Source organism: Athene noctua, chromosome 1 (genome assembly GCF_965140245.1).
Source record: "Athene noctua chromosome 1, bAthNoc1.hap1.1, whole genome shotgun sequence".
In the NCBI taxonomy this organism is placed as follows: Eukaryota; Metazoa; Chordata; class Aves; order Strigiformes; family Strigidae; genus Athene; species Athene noctua.
This window is the reverse complement of record NC_134037.1, coordinates 140,459,447-140,482,393: the sequence shown is the minus strand read 5'-3', so window position 1 is coordinate 140,482,393 and position 22,947 is coordinate 140,459,447. Positions and strand designations below refer to the sequence as shown.

The 22,947-nt window shown below is 37.6% G+C and overlaps 1 protein-coding gene across 12 annotated transcripts in view; it reads left to right on the top strand.

The window, feature by feature from the left end:
- Positions 1-22,947, top strand: part of ABI3BP (ABI family member 3 binding protein) — a 192,773-nt gene that overhangs the window by 36,292 nt on the left and 133,534 nt on the right. For all 12 annotated transcript variants that reach the window (XM_074898200.1, XM_074898258.1, XM_074898193.1 and 9 more), the window contains exon 2: positions 21,669-21,848. In XM_074898200.1, coding sequence (XP_074754301.1) covers positions 21,722-21,848 — 127 coding nt within the window. In that variant the 5' untranslated portion in view covers positions 21,669-21,721. The remainder of the gene's footprint in view (positions 1-21,668; positions 21,849-22,947) is intronic.

The window sequence follows — 22,947 nt, the reverse complement described above, 5'->3', positions numbered from 1 at the left end:
TAGAAAATATTGTAGATAACTACTAGCTAAGATTTGTATTTATGGTAATTATAACCGACATCCCTTTGAGAGTGAATACTGTATTTACAATATACTTGCAAACTTATCATTGACATTTGTGAAAGGAATGGGCTAATTTTATTCATAGCTAAATTTGCTGGCTATGCTATGTTATGTAATACTTCTTCCTAACCAGAGGTTAAACTCGGCATGTGTTTTCACTTACTGGTGTCAAGCTGTTAAAACAACGTTGAGTTATTTCAATGTATCACAGTCACAGTACTGCAACAGCCAAACTTTAAACTTTTGTGCCACCCTCCCACCCAGCACCCCTTTGGTAGCTGTAGGATAGTAGGGCAGAAATTGTAAGATAGAGAAAAGTCTCCTGAAAGTTGTTTTTCTTGAACATATAATAAAGCTGACATATCAAAATACCACAAAAGGAGTGAAATGACATGTGGTTTATATGTTACTTTCTCCATGGTTTACAAAACATCTTTTGGGGAACTATTTTTCAAAATGCACAGTGCATTAACCTTTAAAAAACATGTTCTTAATGAAGGAGAGCCAGTTTGGACTAAACTAAACTACTGAACTTTTTTTTTTTTTAAGTGTCTGGAAAGAGAAAAGCTAAATTAATTTGATTTGTGTCAAATACTTGTATCATGTTTAATGGCACATAAATGACAATAAAATCCTATAAGAAATTTCAAAGGGATCCTTTATCTGGTATAATTGAGTGGCTAGAATTTTCAGACAGTAGATATGTCATGGCAAATTTGGCTCATTCTTTGCTGAAAATGGAAACAACCTGTAAGAATGTTGTCATTATAGCAGCTCATTTAATCAAAGTTATCTTATCATGCAGACAGTTGTGTCCTAGGATCGCACAAAAAATGCATCAAAACCCAGTACTGAGTGTCAGACTTCTGAGTTCAAGGAAAATCTGTAATACCAAAATTCCATTCTTATACTGGCACAGGCAGTGATGTGACAGTGTGATGATACATATGGGTGGATTCTGCCAGGATTAAATTCCATAGCATATGAATGCCTTTAAAATGATCTCACTGCTGGGTAGTCTATATAACCTTCCACCTTTTCATTTTAATTTTAATGTTCCCAAGTATCACTGAATATTACTTTTCAGTCCTCCTCCATATAATCTTTTTTATCTATCCATTCCAGCAGGACAGGCTATATAACTCACCTGAAGGGAGGGCTATAGGCTAAATCCTGCTGCTGCTCTTTGGCCAGACCTACTATATATGGATTGTATATCTATTGACTGGTGGAGCTGTGAATGGTCAGTGGGTGTGAGGCTTCTTTGGAGGGTTTGAACTTACCAGGTGTGTACTACACATTGCGTGCTCAAACAGAAAGCTCTGTCTGCTCCAGGGGGTAAAACCAGCTAGCAGTGACCTGCCATAGTCAGAACTACTCATACAGCTCCTAGTGGATTTCTTTTCCTTGGGGAAATTCAAGTGTGGACTGAAATTGTTGGTAAGCATGATGAATTTGTTGCTGTGTTCTTGACTACTGCCTTTTGCAGGAGATGGTCAAAGACTTACTGACATGGTTTGCGCAGCAATCTCATTAAATCTTGGTGTGAAGAGAGGCAGGTGTTTGTGTTCTGGAAGGGTAGTGGCCTAAAATAGGTGTTATTAGCAAAACAGCCCAGTCTGTAATTTGCTCCCAAGTGGAAGAGTGCACCCAGAAGCAAGTCAAATGCCACCTAAGCTTGCCTGACAGACCTTAATTCAAATGCCCTTAGTTAGAAATTGGGTTTTTTACAGTACAGGCCAACATGTATGTAATACAAATTTGCTTTATGAAATATATATTTATCTTATTTTGTTGTGAGGATAGTGTTCATGAAGGTGATTACTGGCACTATCATGAATCAGACCTTGTGTGATCAAGACCTGGGCCAGCTTTCCTAGCACAGCTGCCACTCAAAACACACAAGCCATGTGCCATTATACTCTGGCTAAATCAACCCTAAGCCTCCCTACTTGAGCAAACCCATGTGCGTTGTGTCAAGGTGAAGAAAATCAGGTCAGGTTTTGAACCACCAAATGAATTTCCACTGTTGATGAAGTTGTGGTTGTAATTATGGTCACCAGAATTTAATGTCTTTGCACGCATTGCTTAACTAATGGGACGTCATCAGAAGGTGCAGATATCCAGGCAAGGTTATGTAGGATGGTCACATTAAGAATATCAGCCCAGAGCCTTCACCACTTCAGAGCTGCTGAAAAAATGCTGGTGAAGAGTTGAGGCACTAGCTATTGTAGATACTAGATCAAAAGGCGGGGAGGTAGGGAATGCTTTTTTTATTGGAAGAAAGCTAGTCTTCTCCCAGTCTGGGAGTATTTGTTGCACTTGCTCAGAGGTTGGTAGACAAAAATCTAACCTCTGTTTTGCACAGTACTTTAGAGTTGCTGCTGAAATCCATTACTCTGTAATGATTTAATATTATTTAGTGTTTTCTGGAAGAAAAAAAAAATGAGACAAGTGAATCCACAGTTTTTCCTTAGGCTAGTTGTAGCCATGGATTTTATGCAAATCCAGTTTACCTTGAACAAATATGTCAAAGCAGCAGGGCTCCGTGTGAATAAAACCTTCAGTAAACATGATGAAGTACCTAAACCTCTGGGTGTGACTTGGTTTTTATTTATTGTGTGTGTGTGTAGTGTGCTAACACTAGAGTGTTACTGTCTGTATTTAATAAGGGATTGTAATTCAGTGCTATCATTCAAGCTAGAGAGTCAGTGACACAATGGATTCTCAAAATGTGATGGAATTTCTTTTGTAGGGTTTTTCTGCATTTTTATATAGTTCTAAGTTTTTGCATTATTCTTGAAATCTGCTCAGGAAAAACATGATTCAATAAAGCAGTAAGAGACTGTAATATTCTCTCCTATCACCAGCAGTTGTGGCCTTAGTTTATGAATCTATAAATGGCTACAGAGTGCTTGATATGAGTTTACATAATTAATACTTTGGGAAACTGGCCAGTTTTAGAGGACTGGCAGTGTATGTGGGATAACATTATTTTTGAACTTGTATAGGGAAAGATCTCTTCTCCTTTTGTCAGCTGCTTGCCTCTGCTCTGCTTTATGTTAATTATTCACTTCAATATTTCTTTCTATGATGTAAAAGTCTGGAATCATTTTAGAATACATAAAATTGTGGTTGCTTCAAAAATACAAATATGTAAACTTGAAATGTCCCAGAAGGTTGTTTTCTGACTTTGAAATGAAAACATTTTCTGGCAGTCTTGATTCCCTCATTACCACAGTTCAGGCCTATACATGAACAAGAAAAATGCAAGACTTCAGACCTTATCACTTATCACTTTTTAAATCTCAGTGTGTTTGTACAACATACACAAGCACAGGCTGAAAATAAAGGAATGGGTGCAGTAGTCTGAAAGTTGGTAAGAAATTGAGCTTTGGCGTACAAATAATAGGAAGAAAGCTGTATTGTCAGACCTGGAAATTTTGGCAGAGTTCCATTGTCTTTGGCTCACAGAAACAGTGAAGTTGTTGGGTTAAATGGCAAGGCACAGTTTTTATTCATAGCACAGTGTGTGCTGAAGAATAGCTCGTTACACAGTTAGGGAAATGGCTGCGCTCAGGTTTGAGAACCATGAATTCCCTTCAGTTTGATGAAGAACTGTCTCAGGTAATAGTGAAGGGGTTGCACATTCAGCTGGAATCAATAAGTCTCCTTCCTTTGTTGTAAAGCTTATTAACAGTTATTTACTATTTTACTGTATTACTAACACAACTATGAAATTGATCCACATTGGTAGCCCATTATTTGCTCCTTTACTGATGAGAACCAGCTTTTAGTTATGCTGTGATAAGCGTAAATACTGCATCTCTTCAGCTTTTCTGCCTGCTTTTTGTTTTAATTATAAGGAAGGCAAAATCTGGCAATTCTAATAAATGTCTCCCTGCTTCTGTTGACTATTCAGTGCTCCTTAATAGGTGATAAATCTGCTGTGACTCAGTTGGTGATGGTTAATTTATGTTGTCTATCAAATCTTTGTATAAACATCATAAATAGTATTTTTGAAAGGATTGCAGCTAATTATGCTTTTGATCTAAAAAACCTGTTCTGAATTTTGGACAGATTTAGTAATTTTTGCTCCAATGGAAGATTTATACTCAGACTAAACTTGCACACAAGTAAGCAAGTCATGAGGGTGATTTCACATGGGCTCTCTAGCACACAGTGGTATATGTGTGCACACACAAAATCATTGTGGGATCTAGTTCATTTTTGGTAAATGCTTTGCATCAAAAATTATTTGTTTTAGTATTTTGGACTTTTATCAATCCCACTGTACTTTCCCAGTTTTAGTAACATGGTCAAATAGCAGTTGATAAAAGCATTAGTATGTTGTTAACGTGCAGTAACAAATTCTTAGAAAGTAAAATTTCTCAAGAAATTAACATGTTTATTGTGTCCCCATTCCAGTTGGAAATACTTAACAGAATTTACAAATAGACCTCATAAGCTATTAGTATATTAACGTGAAGGGAATGTGAGGTGGTCCATAGTATTAAGGCTTAAGAAAAACTACAGATGCTCTACCACACAAAAGAAATAGATACTATTATTTATGCTCTATTTCAGTGTAGAAATCTCAGGCATTGTGAATATTTTTTTCCATGACCTGGCTTTTCTAGATTTTTTTTTTTTTTTTAACCATTAATTTGCTTTGGCAAATGTTTTAACACTACAAGTTGTCAAACAAACTGGCATGGGAATGACCATCTAATTTTAAAACTCTGTGAAGTCATGAAGCAATATTTATGTAATATATATATATATACACTCTTAAATCACTCAACATTCCTTGGGAATTAATATAATCTACTGTACACTGGGTTACAAGATCAGTGATGAGAGACACATAACTTTCTACATACCATAAATTCTCCATGAACAATTGGATACATGCCTGAGTGAAGTACAAGTAAAAATGCAAAGTCAGTCATACAGAAATTACCTAGCTGTACATGCCCCTATCCTGCCCCAAAATTAGTGTAAGCCTTCCTTTAGTGTACCTGATAGCGTTTTCTTTCTCAGAATTTTTCCTTTTCTTTTAGTAAAACAGTGGATGGAGAATTTAAAAAAAAAAAAAAAAAGTAAAGATGGATGTAGAAGGATGGGTTATAAATAGAGATTATTCCCTGCTGCTTTCTTTTGTCTCTGTAGATAAAAGGCAATGTGGTGAAAATCGAGCAGGTGATGCAATGGGTACAGAATTTGGAAATATAGTCAGAGAATGTAAACTATATTGCTTGCCATATCCTGGGTAGGAAGGGAAATAGGTGGAAGAACAGATAAAACACTTTGTTAGTAGCAAAAATAAGTATTTGTTACTTATCTTAGTACTCCCTTAATCATACACATAGCTTTTATTTTACATGTTGTATGCTTACTATAAATTTTATTTTCCATTTTTTTCTCTAACCCATTGATTTAGAAAATTTACTTCAGATTTTATTTTTCTTAAGATGAGTTAACAATGCCTCTGCTTCAGAAGGTGTTCATAGTGCTGAAAAAAAGAATTTTTGGCAAATTCTGGAATTTGATACAGCTTCCTAAATTAATCAAGTGTTTATCTTATTAATGATTTCTATTTTCACGCTCTTTAATCAAAGACTTACTGGAAGTCTGTTGCTTCTTTCTTCAGACATTTGCTTGGACTGTAGCAGCTTTCCTTTGATCTCTGCAAACTCAGGATGTGGAGAAAGACAGAAGATATGAAAGGTCACCTGTGATTTTTCTTAAACTGTTACTTTTTTTTAATAAGAATACAGGTCATCAGTCTTGAGATTCATCTCATCTGATGGTGCAAGACGAGATACATTTTCCAGATGAAAGAACTATATGCAGTTGGAATCAGCCCTTATAGGGCTTGTCTATATCCAGCTAGTGTCATAGACATGTGTGTGAGACTGTTCAGTTTGGAGAACAAAACCATAAGTGAAACCACTTTATTTTGACTGCTCTGTTGGGAACATGGAGCCTTTTTTTTTTTTTTTTTTTTTTTTTTTTTTTTTTTTGTGTCTATAGCTTTCTGAACTGAAAGGGAATAACTGGTTTAAAGCTTTGCTGACAGGCTTGACTGCACTGACAAGACCAATTTACAGTCTTCAAAGCATAACAGCATTTCATATTTGGTTTTGCTAACTGATGAAGCTTGCTTATTCTTTCTGAATTTAGTGTATGATACACAGCAACACCTAAGAATTCTTACATATGCTTCAGATATTTAATCGCTTTATCAGCTGTCTGCCTCTGAAAAGTGGGAAACTTAGTCCAAAGTTAAAACACAAAATATTGCAAGCACCATTGCCAAGTGTACATCCAAAGCTATTAATCCTTGTACTATTTGAAGTCCTGTATGTCTTGGATGTTAGAAGATTATGAGTAGAGAACTCACATGCTTTGTGTGATCATATGATGGCTGCAGCGTTGGGAGTGAAAAGCCATTGTGACTTCAGAGAAGGGATGATCCCGTTCACTTTTCATCTTTTGATGCGAATTATTTTAAAGAGGCCTGTTTAAACTATACACAGTATAATGGGGAATTTAGAAATAGAAATTGGACAGTGCTAAGTTACTAATTACATTCTTACAAGCATACATTTAAGAATTGTGGAATGTCTTGTGCTGTCATGGGCATGGTCCCTACATGTGCATTCTCAATGTAATGGGCAGATTGTACTTTTCTGTTTCTAGATGTTTCTGCTAGAAATAGGTTATGGCATTGCCTTTTGATGAAATACTTGTTTCTGTTCAAGGATATTTTATTTTAGATACCTTTCATTTGATCTTTTGAGAATCTGTGAACTAAACCACAGACTGGACTGTTGTTCTTATGAGATGGGAGTGGGTATCTTTACTTAAATCTTAAGAGAGGAACAAACCATTCAGACTCACTGATGTATCCAGAAGTGCAGCAGTGTCTGTCTCACTTATTGTGCTACCATTCTGTAAAGATGATTTAGGAAGGTACCTTCATGTGTACCTATTTCTGAATGGGTGTCTCAGCCTAGTTTGTCTCCCTTCAATTTGAAAGCAGATCGTTATATACAGCTCATCTTCTTTTATTTGCCCAACCCAAGTTCTTTCCCAAGTGTAAACAAATCACAAAACAGTCACCCTCACTGAAATGAATTTAGGAATTACTGTGGATGTTGCTCAAGAACCAGAAAGACTATCAATGGAGACTTTTGACTTTTAACCACTGACTGCTATTCTTTGAGCCCAGTTTTCCAACTGCATTTCTCCGGCTTGGCTGGAAGGATACCCGTGCAGATTGTGTCAAAGTCGAAGTAAGCGACATTCACCCCTTTCCCCTTGTATGCAAAACCAGTAATAGCATTACAGAAGGCAACAGGGTTAGTCAGGCACAGTCTGGCCTTGGTAAATTGTGCTGGCTGTTCTGAATCACCTTCTTGTTCATCATTTGCATAGATGTGATCATCTGTTCCCGTTCATCAAGGTTGGGCTGAACAGCTTGCAGTTTCCTGGATGCTTTTTCTTGCCGTTACTCGAGCAATTGCACTGAGATATTTTCTGTTCTCGTATAACAAATTAATCTTGCCTCTTCCTGGCAGTTCTCTTATGCTTGTCTGTATAATGAAGAGATCATGTCTTATTGGATTTTCAATATCTACATGTTAAGATAGGAAGTAGGATATTGAAATTCAAGCGTAGCATTGAGGAGGGCAGCCCTTTCGGGGGCTTTATGGTGCAGGAGAAAAACCAGTAGACTTCAAGTGGAAAAATGCTAGTTTCTACAAAAAAACACAGGACTGAAATGGACTTACTGAAATAATTTTGACCCCTTGTGCTTATTCCTGAGGCAGTTTGTTCCAGAGCTTCACTGCCTTTATCAATTTTACAGCTACCTTCCTTGTTACAGTTTATTTCACTGCTGCTCTTCACAGCTATGGAGCAGAACTTATTCATACTGGTTTCCCTCGGGGCTTTGTTTGTTTTATATATTTGGATACTGTCTTCATATCTATCTATGTACTTCTCCTCTAAAGTGGATGAGTCCTATTTATTCAGGCTTTTTTCCTGAGTAACATAGTCTGTACCTGTAGTCATTGGCTTTGCTTTTTTTTTTGCTGGATTTTATCAAGTTGGTCTGCTTTATAGTGATCCATGCACTGGTTTATTAGTGATAAAGAGATCTTTTTAGAAGTGAGGACTAGCGCATAAAAGGACTGGGTGCCAACTCTTCAGATTTGCAATAGAGAAGGCAACAATCTTGAAACAGGTATGTTGGTGATTCTGAGACTAATAGATTAGTTTACAACTTGAGTTCGAAGTACCTGCTGGTTTCACATTTACTCTGTTAGTATAGCTTTAAAACCCTACTAGCTGTCTAAATACTATCATATTTAAGCAGTTTTGTTCTTAAAAAATAACCATGTGCTGAGTTAGAGAAGCAGGTAAAACAAAATTAGCTATGAAAACAGCTAAGCCAATATTACAGAATACTGACCTAAAGACTTGCTCTTTTAGCTGCTTGGAGTATGGCAAATAAGATAATAGTTATCACAGAAGGAAGATTTTAGTATATGACTACCTATTTTGTTCTATGGATACTGAAAAACATGCAAATATCAGTTTAATACTGCTTGGTGTTTTTTTTAACATTATTCAAAGCTGTTGTATTCTAACATAGTAGAAATGATGCTTTCTCATCATCACTTAGTTCATATTCTTCTTTTAAATCTGACACCGTTCTTTCAAAGTATTTCAAAAGATCTCCAGAGGAATAGTTGCACAGCAAATCAATCAAAAAGTGTATGTACTGAAAAAACCAAAATTATGTATTCTGATGTCATACATAGTGATCACCTGTAAGGAACAGACTTCAAAATGACTGCTACAATGTGAGAACCTCACTGCAATATAGGTGCACATCAATCCATGTAGCAGATTATCTGTGTATTCAGTAATGAACGATAACATCAGGGATTGTAAAGTATAGTATCTTCATTCTCTCAGAAGCAAATGTAGTTGTAATTCCAGATACTGTTTTTCATTATGCCTCTGATTTTTGATTCTTCAAAAATGCATTGATGTTTGTAGATGAGAAGCTGATTATGGGAGTGGTGATGCTGAACACTGGCTGTCATTGAATAGGTAATGGCAGTGGTAATGCTAAGCCCTGCCTGCCAATGAACATGTTCTTAAGAATCTTGCTGCAATAAGGTCCACAGTCTTTAATACTGATCGCTTCAATCAGTTTGTAATTTGTGGTCAGACCCAGACTAACAGGATCTGAATTTTTCACCTGCTTAAGTCCATAGTATCCTATTGAGCTTTCCCTGTTGAGAAGCTGTTGTTAAAGAAAGTCGATGTTTTTATTCAGCTGATGAGCTCTAGACTGCCTTATATGCAGCCATGTCCAAAGACCACATTTCCCTTTTGGTGTTTGCATTAGCTGGTGCTCTTTGAAGGCTTAAAACAGAGTTAGACCTAGAAAACTTGGGAGACTTTTCTTGCTCCCCAGTCTTCTACATGCCTTTACTGAATATCTTTATGCAGAGTCTGTCAGGTTCTTTGGCCAAGATACAGTTTTCTTCATAGTCCAGCCTGGGTGGAGTTGACTTGGACCTGTTTCCTTGGACAGGAAAAGGAGCCAGGATTGGAAAGACCAGCTCTTCTGGGCAAGATGCAGTCACTGTCTCATCAGATCTGTCCAGGTGGAGTTGCATCAGCCCAGAAAAAGACGTGCCAGGCCAGTCTGGAAAAAACAACAACAAACAACTAGCTCTGAGAGTAAAGCCAGGGGAACAGTGCCCTGGAGACTGTAATTAGACCAGGTCCAAATCAAGCTTTATCCTAGTGCAAATAAGTGATCTGTAATCTAAATTGAAATAAGAGTTAGAGGTTGATTTATTAACAAGGAGTTTTTTCATGGACAAATAATGTCCTTTTATGTTTTGTGGCTTATGTGCTGTTGATTTGAAAAGTAATATCTATTAAAAATCTTTCAACTTCAAGGAATTTCAGGGGGCATTATGCATTGAAAATAACGAATAGACTTTTATCTATCCCTATTCTTCAAAAATGTTGAATTGTTCCATGTTGAATTGTGTTTAAATTAGTTTTTCAGCACACATATTTGACCTTTAAACACAAGTAAGTTTACTGACTGGGCAAAGAAAAGAGTGGAATTTTCTAAGATTAAAAAAAAAAAATTAAACAATATCTCATGACAGAAGCCAAGGACAGGTGGTTTGAACTCTGTCCAAAGAAGTTTTCAGAAGTTTGACTTGGTTATTCTCAAACAACACTTTTTTTGCTTGTTTTTGATTTTGTTTGCCTTTTTAACAAATAATGGCAAATAAGCTGCAGAATGAAACCTAGAAATAGGGGTTGGACCATTGAAGCAGGATCCTGAGTTTAAATCCAGGCTCTTTTCAGCTTTCTACCCTAAAAATAAGGATAGTTACTGTACTTAATCCAATAAACTAGCTTGTGTAAGGGCTGTTGTAAGTGAGATAGTGAGAAGGATGGAAGTGTAACTTCAAAGAAGTGCTTGAATGACCTGAGAACAGGTAAGAGAGATGGCAGCATACGAGTAATAAATTCCTTTTTGTACATTCATTTATGTAGATACATAGAAGCTAGAATTCCTGATAACTACATCTTTACCTTTGGACTTACTGGTCCTAAAGTAATAGCAAGCTAAGCTCATTAAGTCAGTTCTGAACTGTAGTGAACACTAGAGAGGAATTGGGAAAGAAAGTTTTAAAAACTATACAGTTTTGTAATATAAATGCTCTAACAAGTTTCTCTGAGAAATATCTATTTAGTTTATATCCTTTAAAAACAGCACATCAGATTAGCGTTAGTAAAACTAAATATGCATTGCAACTGAAGGAAGATATCTCAGTAATCCTGAAAGACTGCTGTGAGAAAGGGCACTGGAAGGGATGGGTCTGACTGTGGGCCCTCACAGAACATCTCTTCCTATGGAGGTCTTAGTGAGTTACTGCCTTCAGCTGAACACCAGTATTGAGGTGTTTTCCTACTGAGTATTTCAGATATTTGTACTCCTTTTGTGAAGTTTCATATTATAAATGAAATTTCCAAAATTGCCCAATGATATGAAAGAAGTACAGAGAGAATTATAATTTATGCTATTCTATTTGCTGTGTGCAGTCTGTTAATAATGTTGATGTGCCTAAAATATTGCCATCTTTCAAATATAAGTATTTTGAAGGCATAGACAAGAGGGACATTATTTTAAAATGTCTTGAAAGCATCTTTATTCTGAGTTGGGCAAGTAGTGAAGTTGGAATTCCAACAAATTATTCTTGTAGCACAAGACAACTGATGACAGAATGTCCACCTGGCAACTCCAGGTCATTAAATGCAATTTCTGAAAACAAGTGAATGGACCAAGCATTTGTGTTGGGATTGTACTGGTTTAAAAGATTCTTTCAGCATCAGGAGAAGCTAAAAAATACAGTATGGAGGGTTACATGAAAATGAGATTTTTCTATTCTTTTTTTTTTTTTTTTTTTTTTTTTTTTCCTGGTCTTGAAGTTAGCCTGCTACAGCTTGTTCTAGATTATTTCCTGGAGAGACTTAATTGAAATTCTGTATTTCCTGTTGGCTGACAGAAGGTGGCTTCCTCTTTAACACACAGATCCTCCTCAGAAGCTTACAATTCACTAGACATCAGAAGTTAGATGGAATTTAGAGTGTCTGGATCTTAAGTGATGTCTTCTCTTCTAAATGACTGCAAGTCATGGGACAGGTTGTGCTTACCATGCTATTACATCTACTTTTTCATTTACAGTGGGAGTCGAAAAGAGGTGCTAACTTCAAATCTTCATAAGTGAAATCAATTACTAGTTTCTGGTTATTAATAAGCAATAAGCCTTGATAATAAGGCTTAAAATAACAAGATTTATTCATCCTGTATATGAAGCGCCATAGTCAAAGTAAGAAAAGTCTACTGTTTCTGTAATAAACTGTCATTGTAAGTGAAAAAGTAGCATTTCAAATTAAAAGATTACTTCTGCTTCTCAATTGCTTCCTTGAACAAACAGAATGGCTTTGAAATGAACAGAATCAATAGCCTGGGGGCAGAGAACTCAGGTTAAGGAAAGTGTTATGACTGGAACAAGAATTGTAGTGATTAAACTTTTCTGATTGCTCATCCCTAAAAATGTGCCACTGTATCTCAGTGTAATAAATGTTGATCTGTAGGTAAGAATAACATTGCTTTTGTTCATCTATTTTGGAAGCTGCTTGAGCAAAGAGATCCTGTGAGTGTAAGCTGAAAGCTAGTGAGTTAGGCTACCTTTGTAGATACACATGCATATATGTGTTTTGCGAAGTTAATTGCTGCGCATTGACTGCCTGTTTTTCTGAAGTAATGTTAGACTTGTGTACAGAATGTAGGCATACTAATATTTTGAAAAAATATTTAATTCAGAAAATTCACTTGCAAATGACACAACTATGTGCAATGCTTTTAGCTTACCCTCTCCTAATAAAGTATTCTTTGTCGCCCTTGGGCATAAGGGTATGGCTTATATGTCACCTATTTTCATTGTTCAGAGTATTTATTAATGTGGATTTTGTAGCTGCGAGTGTTGGTGTTTTATGTAATCTGTGATGAGAAAGATGATCTAACACTGTCCGCAGACACCTCACTGGAGGGTACAAAGGAGCAGACAGATTTTCTGCAGAAGCACACAGCTGTATGACAAGAGGCACTGAGCACAAGTTGGAACATGGGAAATTCCAGTTAGGTATTAGGACTTTTTTTTTTTTTTTTTAAACCACAGGGATGATAAATACTGGAACAGGTTACCCAGAGATGTTATGGAATCTATTGTCTTTAGAGGTGTTGAAGACTCAGCTGGATGTGGCCCTGAGCTATCAGATCTGATTAGGGCTGCTCTGAGCAGGGGGTTGGACTAGATGGCTTACAAAAGTCTCTTCCACCCTAAGTTATTCTGTGATTCTATAGTTGTGGCTATCTTAGAAGTATGTCTTGTTTATTCTAGTGCATAGAAACAGAACTATTTTTAAATGTTTCCCATTTTAAGTTATATTTGCTTTTGAGCCAAACAACCAATATTTCTCCATGTTTGGGAGCCAAAGTAAGTATAAAAATATAAAATAGCTAAAATAAAAGTTACACAGTGTTGGATTATCATTGAAGTTTTGGCTGGTGGTACTATGGCACCACATTTGGAAAATGAAAGCACTGCTGTGAACAATTTGAATGTTAGAAGTGAGGTTGTGCTCACAAATAGATGGTGCTAAAAAATTTTCTTAAAGCACGCTTCATTTGTCTAGCACTCTGGGAGGCAGTGCTAGGTCTTGCCTTCATGCCCTCTAAAATCTGTGGAATGGTGAAAAACAAACAGTTTCAATGTAAGGCAAAAGGAATTCTGATGATGAAGCCAAATTTGCTGTAATACAGTACAGCTGTATTCACCCTCTAGTTTTGTAGGGCAGAGTTCAAGTCTTTTCACTCTATGCATAAAAACAAAAAATAGGATTGTATCAGAACACAAAAATAGGATTGTATCGGAACACAAGAGACCATGCACACTTAAGTGCAGTGGTAGAATCATAGAATAAGTGAAAGTTACATCTTGTCCTGCTATTGCTTTTCCTGAGCCTTCAGTGAAGCAGCCAAACAGATAGCTCAAAATGTAATTTGCCAAGATGAACTTATTTCAAAACAAAAAATGGTTACTTTATTTCATTTGTGCTTCATTCTTGAAGTTTGTTGTTTTATCAGCAGTGTGATATTACTTCTTAATGTGTTAATTACTAGTTATTATTAATGTAAATTAATAATAAACTACTACATTATCAGCCAGCTGTTGAAATATCTTCTTAAGTTACAGAAATAAGAATGCTCTTCAGCTGAAGATACATTATTTCACAGGGCCAAGATATGTTTTGGGGTTTGGGTAGAAACAGAAAAGAGTCAGTTAATTCACATTCCAGTCACCTCATCACCCAAATTCTCTCACGTTCCTTGAAACAGAGGAAAATCAAACCAGCTGGCAATCTTAACTAACACCACATCTATTGTTACCAACCATACTGCAATGATATAGTGGGGCATAGGACACAGAATTTTAAAGGCTTTAATTCTTTGTTACTGAAACAAAATTATTTTGTTTGTTCTTTATGGGCAGTGAACTCTCAGGTGGTTTTATTTGCTTTTATAGGTTGGAAATACCACTGTCCCCAACACTGAATTCCTGAACAAAAACTGTTTTAATGCAAGTAGCCCTGTGAACCAGTTCTGTTTATCTCTTTACTTCTCTCCAGTTATTAAACACCAAAGGAATTTTATAAATCTATTCCTAGTAATTACTGCTTTGCCTTTTCAGACTGCTTTGCAATGGTGATTTCTTAGGGGGATGTTAGACCTAAACCAAAGGGCTTTGACTGAACTTTTGCTGTGACAGTAGAAATTGAAAACTGGACTTCTCTGTTTGTCTTGTAGCTAGATATGAACCATCAGTTAGAACTAGCTGGTGTGAATAAGAGATGGTAGCAGTGCTCATGAATTCTCCCCTCTCTTTCTCTGTTACTCCATGATTAATTAAAGTGATAAGAAAAAGACGATACTTCACATAATCCCTGGTGGATCAAAAGCTTGAACAACAAGTGTCCAGCTGAATATTTTGTTTATTATTTTCTGTAGCTGATTTCACGTTTAAAGATGTAAATTTCAGTTAGGTAATTTAGAGTTAATTTTTTCTAATGTTTCAATGTTTATTTGCTCTTGGCTCCTGTTGCCTATATGTGACCACTTAATTTTTCCAACTAGCCAAGCTATGATGCTCCCAGCTGAATTCTTCAGACCATTTGTAGCTATTTTCTTCTTTCTGAAGAGTTATCAGTGTCTGGTTCCCTTATGATGCAGCTGTCTTAAAATTCTTTCCCCTTATAGGCAGAGTCCTTTCCTTAGAGTGATTCTAACACTGCACGTGGTCTGATGCGCTTAATTTAGTGCTTTTAGTTCAGATATGCTGTGCACGGTTTGTCCTGCTGGTTTTGGCCCTCAACTGACTTTTGTTGAAGAGAATACTTGCAGATCAGTGTGGAATTTCTGTTGGCAAGCATGAAAGGAAAGATTGTTTTTCAGAGGTAGCTATGGGTCCCAGAATCTTCCATTTGGAGATGGCCTCAATGTAAAAGAATTACCCTACAAATACAAATACTTAAGACCAGAGTTTCAGTAACACACGCCAAAAGCTGATACAAGTGAATGTGAGTTAGAAAAATTCAACCTTGCCTTGCTCTGTGCCTGCAAGTGGGTTTTTTTTGTAAGGTTGTTTCAGAATCTCTCTGCATTGGAATTAGAGCGTGTCTGGTTTATCATTCAACTCTTTAATCAAGAAGATGGGGCAGAAATGTTCTAAAAGCATAATACGGCAAAGTTGCTTTCTCAAAATTAAATATGTTCTTATCACAGTATCATAGCAGTTAAGTTCCTGTGACTTCTCTTGTCCATTCAATCACGTTTAATGAATGTTTATCTGAGTGGTGGCCAAGATAGCGATATTACTCAGAATGGGAATGTCTGCTTTCCCCATTAGTTCAAAATACTGTGAGATCAATACAATGAATTCTGTTTTGCTAATGTGCTTCTGAGAGCAGTCCCCATGTACCAAGCTAATTGATATGAAGTCCTTTATATGTGTCCTGCTGCAGGCTAGCCCTCTCTTGACTGGCCTGGCAGTGTCTGTACAGCATGTAGTGTTGAGCTCACTCTCCCTAGCTGGCTGCAGAGGCTTGTCTGCACTGCTGTGCCCTCCCTGTATACCTCTCGCCCACTCCAAGGATTCCAAGTGACCACGTGGCCCTTCCTCATAGGCCTTAACATGAGTTGTGTTTTGTTATGTTTTCGTGGAAGGCTTTTTTGTTTGTTTTTAATTCTGACCAGTGTAGCGGAGCTGGGCTTAGAGTCTCCTGCACAAAGCTGCCTTTTCCTTTTAGAATCAGGAAATGCTTGAATTTGTTTATAAGGGTCCCAGTCTCCTTTGAACTCATGTGACCTCTTTGGTTCTGGAACATTTTAACTTTTTTTTGTAATTCTTAAAGAACTATTTCTTAATAATCTACTTGGCTATAAGAAAAGTGGGTTGCTTCACAGACTTTGGTGTTTGTATTTTTATAGCATGATGCTAAGAAGTGTACTGTGTGCAGGGGGCACAAAAGTGGGATGTTGGAAGAGTTCTGAAAAGATGTTGGAGTGCTAATCTGTTGGCAGGCAGGCAGAAGAGCACACTGATCGAGTTTGGGGAGATATGATGTCATTCCCTACAAAGAGCCCATACTGAGAGTGATCTACCATGCATTGGTAGTTCTACCATGACAGAGAGCACTTTCTGTGCTTGTTGGCTTCTTTCTGTCCTCATCGTTCTTTGGTTTTGTCTACTGTGTAGCCTCCCACTCTCTGGAACCCAAGTGCTCTTGCTCAACAGCTGTGGTTCCCAGCAAACTCAGATTCTAACTTCAGTCGGGAACCTTTGCTGTTAAGGTAGCACTAGTGGTAAAAGAGAGTACATGATTCAGTGTAGTGGTCTCTCCCACCTTGGTCAACATGAGAGCAGGTCATGCTACTGTTGAGCACACCTCACTTCAGAGAACACGAATACTGCCACTTGTTTAAGATGAGCTGAGTGATCTTCAGATAGAAAGTAGGTGTTGAAATAAGCTAGAGATCAATAAGATTTAGTAATAGAAGGAATAAACTAACAAAGGGATCCATTGCTTTTTCTTCTTTTTATTTTTATTTTTTTTATTTGTAAAGTAACTACGCTAAATCACAACAGTAGGGAGAAAGAGGAAATAAAGAGAAAAACCTCATGTATAAATTGTTTTTTCTCTAGCATACCAACTTCAACAGATTTCTTGTGAAATTTTCAATTTATTTTCAGGTCTGTTTTGACATCAGATAGAAAAACTTGTCAGTTTTGCTTGGTTGCTTCACTTCTGTCAGTACACTTTCTGGTAACTGGACAGCCTCTGATAATTATTGTTTTACAAGTTAAAATTCATCCCTCAATTTCAGTGATACTGGAAAACACACAGCCCATGAAAAGGGATGTGCTTTAGTCATATGAAGTGTGGCATCCGTGGTGTTGCTTTTAGCACAGTTATTTTCCTTCAGAAAGGTGCAGCTAAATAATAGTGGAAAAGACTATTTGTCTGCCTTGCATTGTGTTGCTCTTTGGGTCAGGCCACACCTTCAAGAGGAAGGGCAGAAGAGCGCTCTTGCTGTGATTGACAGGGCCCCCCTCTCAGCTAGGGAAACTTTGGCTGTGTGGAGAGAAGTAAATAGTAAGCAAGGAGCTTACAGAAGGGGTAGAAGATAGTTATGTTAAGAAGAGCATGGAACAGAACCTCTAAGTAGATCTATGAGGAGAGGAAAAGAAAGATTATATCAATCCTTTATTGGAGAGCGGGGGTTGCATTCTTTGCCTCCCTCCTTAACAGTAAGACCAGTTCTTGGAGAACCCAACTCCCTGAGCTGGAAGTCAGGAATGGAGAGCAGAATGAAGCCCCCATAGTCCAAGGGGAAGAGGTTAGTGACCTGCTACACCACTTGGACACACACAAGTCTACGGGGCCAGAAGGGATCCACCCGAAGGTGCTGAGGGGGCTGGTGGAAGTGCTTACCAAGCCACTCTCAATCAGCCACTTATGAGCTGTCCTGGCTAACCAGGGAGGTCTCAGTTGACTGGAGGTTAGCAAATGTGATGCCCATGTTCAAGAAGGGCCGGAAGGAGGATCCAGGGAACTACAAGCCTGTCAGTATAACCCAAGTGCTGCGGAAGGTTATGGAGCAGATGATTTTGAGTGCCATCACACAGCACGTACAGGACAACCAGGCAATCAGGCCCTGTCAACATGGGTTTACAAAAGGCAGGTCCTGCCTGACAAACCTGATCTCCTTCTATGACAAGGCGACCTGCTTACTAGATGAGGGAAAGACTGTGCATTTTGTTTACCTGGACTTTAGTAAAACCTTTGACACCATTTCCCACAGCATTCTCCTGGAGAAACTGGCTGCTCATGACTTGGACAGGCATACTCTTCACTGGGTAACAAACTGGCTGGATGGCCAGGCCTGAAGAGTAGTGGTGAATGTAGTTAAATCCAGTTGGCAGCTGATCGCAAGTGGTGTTCCCCAGGGCTCAGTATTGGGGCCAGTTCTGCTTAATACCTTTATCAATGGTCTGGATGGAGTGGATTGAGTGCACCCTCAGTAAGTCTGCCAGCGACACCCAGTTGGGTGGAAGTGTTGATCTGCTTGAGGGCAGCAAGGCTCTACAGAGGGATCTGGACAGACTGAAGCGATGGGCTGAGGCCAGTTGTATGAGATTCAACAAGGCCAAATGCTGGGTCCTGCACCTGGGTCACGACAGTCTGAAGCAGCCTGGTAGAAAAGGACCTCAGAGTGTTGGTTGACAGCCAGCTGAGTATGAGCCAGCAGTGTGCCCAGGTGGCCAAGAAGGCCAATGGCATCCTGGCTTGTGTCAGCAATAGCGTGGCCAGCAGGGACAGGGAAGGGATCTGACCCCTGTACTCGGCACTGGTGAGGCCGCACCTCGATGACTGGGTTCAGTTTTGGGCCCCTCACCCCAAAAAGGCCATTGAATGACTCGAGCGTGTCCAGAGAAGGGCAACGGAGCTGGTGCAGGGTCTGGAGCACAGGTCTGATGGGGAGCGGCTGAGGGAACCGGGGGTGTTTAGTCTGGAGGAGGCTGAGGGGAGACCTCATCGCCCTCTACAGCTACATGAAAGGAGGTTCTAGAGAGGTGAGTGTCGGTCTCTTCTCCCAAGTAAGAAGCAATAGAATGAGATGAAATAGCCTCAAGTTGTGCCAGGGGAGGCTTACACTGGATATTAGGAAAAATTTCTTCACTGGAACTGTTGTCAAGCACTGAAACAGGCTGCCCAGGGAAGTGGTTGAGTCACATCAGATGTGTAGATGTGGCAGTTAGAGACATGGTTTAGTGGTGGACTTGGCAGTGTTAGGTTTATGGTTGGAGTCAGTAATCTTAGAGGTCTTTTCCAATCTAAATTATTCTATGATTATATGATCTTTTTCCTAAACACTGCAGGGACTCTCCAGTGTTTGTTGCCATCCAGGCCATCACTGAAAGGATCCTGTACTTAAAATTGAAGTAGAGGAAAAGGACCTACCCTATCAAGACAGGGTGGGGAGGACAAGGATTTTTTTTTTTTTTAATTTTAAGATAATCTCCTTTTCCTTTCTTCTGTTCTACCTTATTGTCTATTTTTAAAAATACATATTCCTGTTTATGTTCTGCTAGAACTGGGTTTTTTAAATTTTGATTTTAAAGCTTTCTTAATGGTTTTGATATGCTAGCTATAAAGAAAAGGTCTAAAGGGTCCTGCCTCAAAGCTGTTGCTGTTTTGGGATCCCATTTAGAATTTCTGTTTATAGATACTTCACTGTGAGTTTTTAGGCTTAAATAAAATCAAGACCTCTTGTCACTGTAATTGATTACTTATGAATAAAACAGTATCTTATCTAATTGGGATCAAACCAGTTGAATTCACTCTTGAAGTCTTCAAATTAATGTAAAGTATAACTAAGAGATACATAGAAACAATTGTGTATAAAAAAAAGGTGAAATTATTATAAATTTAAAATCCAGTTTGAGTTTGATGAAGGATTTTAATACAGAAATCAAATTATCATATTTGAATCAAGTACTGTAAGTCCTGATTACTTCCTAGATTTGAATATTCAGTGGAGACTAGAAGACCATCTTTTCATTTATTCTCAGCTCTCCAAAGTTAGGTTAGAGTTTTGCAGATTACATAATTTTAGCAAATCTAGTTCACTGTCAGTCAGAGGTAGTAATTGGTTTCTGCTATTTGGAGCCTTGTCAATATTCAAAGTTGCACACCCACAGCAGTTTCATATACTGAAAAGAAGTTAGGGTGTTTCTAAGATAAGGAAGCAACCACCACCCCTTCCCCTGCGATGGTATTGTACTGCTGAAAATGTCAGAGTTGAGTTTTCTAGAAGCCTTGCAGTCTTCTGGAAACTGGCAGAGCTGCCTTTGGAAAACTGATGGTTTCCTGACTGAGTGCTTTTATTAGATCAGTCTTTAGATAAAGGAAGGGTCTCACCAGAGGCACATGTTTTCCATCAGTTTTACTTGTATGCTTCTTTCTATAAAGGGAAGAAGCATAAAGTGTTTGACTTAGGTCTTTATGTTCACTGTGCAGACAACTGCAGGTGCTTGACTACTACTAAATCATCTTCACAGATTGGAGATTGTGGCTTCTTGGTAACTCCAGTCATTAGAACTTCTCAAAAAAAAAAAAAAAAAAAAAAAGAGGGTAGGCTGGGACGATACCATAGAAATCACTACGTGCTTGTCTAAAGAAACTTTGCATATCTTCAGTTACACAGAGATGTCTTCACATACACGGATTGAGAGAGAGAGAGAGAAAGGAAGATAGGAAGGGAGGTAGAGCGAGGGAGAAAGGAAGTTCAATATCACTCTACCCTGTTATTTAATGACAGGTCATACATCTCTCATTATTTTTCCCAGGATTTAGCTCCTGCAGTAAAATGATTTTGTGCAAATTTCTGGTTTTTTCCTGAAAAATTAATTTCAGCCCTCGTGATTGGAGAGATGCTGAAAATGTCTTCTGAATTAAAATTCATATTTTGAGAATGAGAATACAAATAATAACCCAAAATGTACTATTCTAGTGCTAGTAGCATAAGTTTGGGAAAAAGTCCTTTTTGTTTGTTTGTTTTTAAAGCATTGGCATTCGTTATGAAAATATGATAGACCTAACAGGGAATATTAAAATACCAAGGAAGGAAAAGCCAATCCTCCCTCACCCCACCAAGAGAAGACAAAACACCTTCTTGTTGCCTAAAAATTGATTATTCTGTTATGAAGTAATTCTCTGTTGTTATAAGTTAAACTTTTGTAGATGGATATACAACATGTTTCTTGCTTTATATGCTGCTCCCCTGGAACACATAACAATGAATGTTTTAAAAAAAGTTTCCTGGTAATTTTGAGTAAAATGTATGTGCTAGTTAGGTGTGATTTTTTTTTTTTTTTCCAGCCCAAAATAGAAAATAAAAAGTATCATTTTTATTTGGATTTAGTTACCATTTACTCTCTAATTTTGCAGTGTGATTAACTTAGCATTAAAATTTCATATTTTTACTAACAAGCAAAAAAAAGCAAAAATCAAACTTGCAAGATTTTTACCTGAGTCCTATAGATAGATAATACTACTGTAACTCTTGCATTTAAAGGGAAAAATACTTGCATTTTTCCAATTATTTCATGCACTTTTCTGCTACTGCAGTTGTAGAAAATGTTATAGCTAATGGTAATACTAAACTAATGGAAAAACAGACATGTTGGAAACCACAGTTTAACATGACTATTAGTTTACTTTTAAAAATAGTTTCCAGGAGACTCCACTTTTAAGCAATTGTCCTGTTGCTTGCAAACAGCTCTATATTGTTATATTGTCATATTGCATTACTGAATATATGATTGCAAGAGAATACATTCTGATTTTTTTTACTCTTTCCTCAGTGAAAAGGCAGAGTCTGAAAGTTCAGATCAATGCAACAGATGACACCGTTTGCATGAGGTATCTTCGACCAAGTCAAAATACCAGACTAGAAGGTTTTGTCCTGGGTTATGGAAGCAACTTCTTTTCTAATCAGTACATTCCTTTACCTTCGGAAGGAAAAACCTATGTAACAGAACTTGGTAAGACATATTTGCTTTGTATGCTACTGTTGTCATGAATTGTGAGAAGAGAATGAGGAGAATATGAGCCTTTGGGTTTCTTGATTTTTGTTTTTATTGGGTTGTTGCTCAGGGTTTCTTTGTGTTTGTTGAAGGTTGTCTTGAAGAATTTCAGATGAAAGTGTAGTTAGAAGATCCTTCAAGGAGAACAAATAGTTCATTTGGAAAAGTTTGCTACTGGTATTTGTTTTGAGCATTTTTGTTGTACTGAGATTATACTACATTGACCACATCATAGATCAGATGGGACGATTTAGCTAAAGTTGCAGTTATAAAGTAGAATACAAGGAAGATGTGCATGTTTTTAAGAAATAATACAAGAAACAGTGAAACAGTTTTGAGAACTTTGTGGTAGATTCCTTTTGCTAGAAATGTTCATAAAAATGATGCCTTTTCTGGCAGGGACCTATTCCAGTTCTACATGTTATAGAATAACCTATAGCTTCTATATCAGAAGTTACAGCTGGAATTTCATGAGCTGTTTTATGGAAGAGATTAAGCCACATCAAGAATGTTGTATTCTGTTGCCTGGAATATGGAGAAGGAAGGGAGTCTCGTTCCTTAGACTTGTGTCCATATGGGCAGGATAGCAAAGTAGTAGAACCATATTATTTAGAATTGTCTGATAAATGATTAAAACATTCACTTATCACTTACCTTTTAAGAAGTCTGTTCAACCTCTGAGGCTTTTCCTGTTGCTTTGAAGAAATGTTTTCTAGCCTGAAATGAATTTGGGTTACCCTCATCATTGTAATCCCAGTGTTCTTGGTGTAAAACAAGGGGGAAGGAAGGATGCACAGAGGTGACAATTGCCATCTTTTTGATGTGGTCAGTTAAGGCAATTCTGCTGCCAGGCTGCTCCAGGCTGAAAACTGCAGAATAAAAAAGGAAAAATGAGATGTTAGACATGGAATAATTAAGATATTAGAGACTTTCATTAGATCACTGTGGCAAAGGTTGACTTTTTCCTTTTTGAGAGTTGGTACTCCTGGGATGTCTCCATAATTCTATCCCCAATCCAGTGTTAGAGTTCAATAACCATCACTTAATCTGTGTCTGA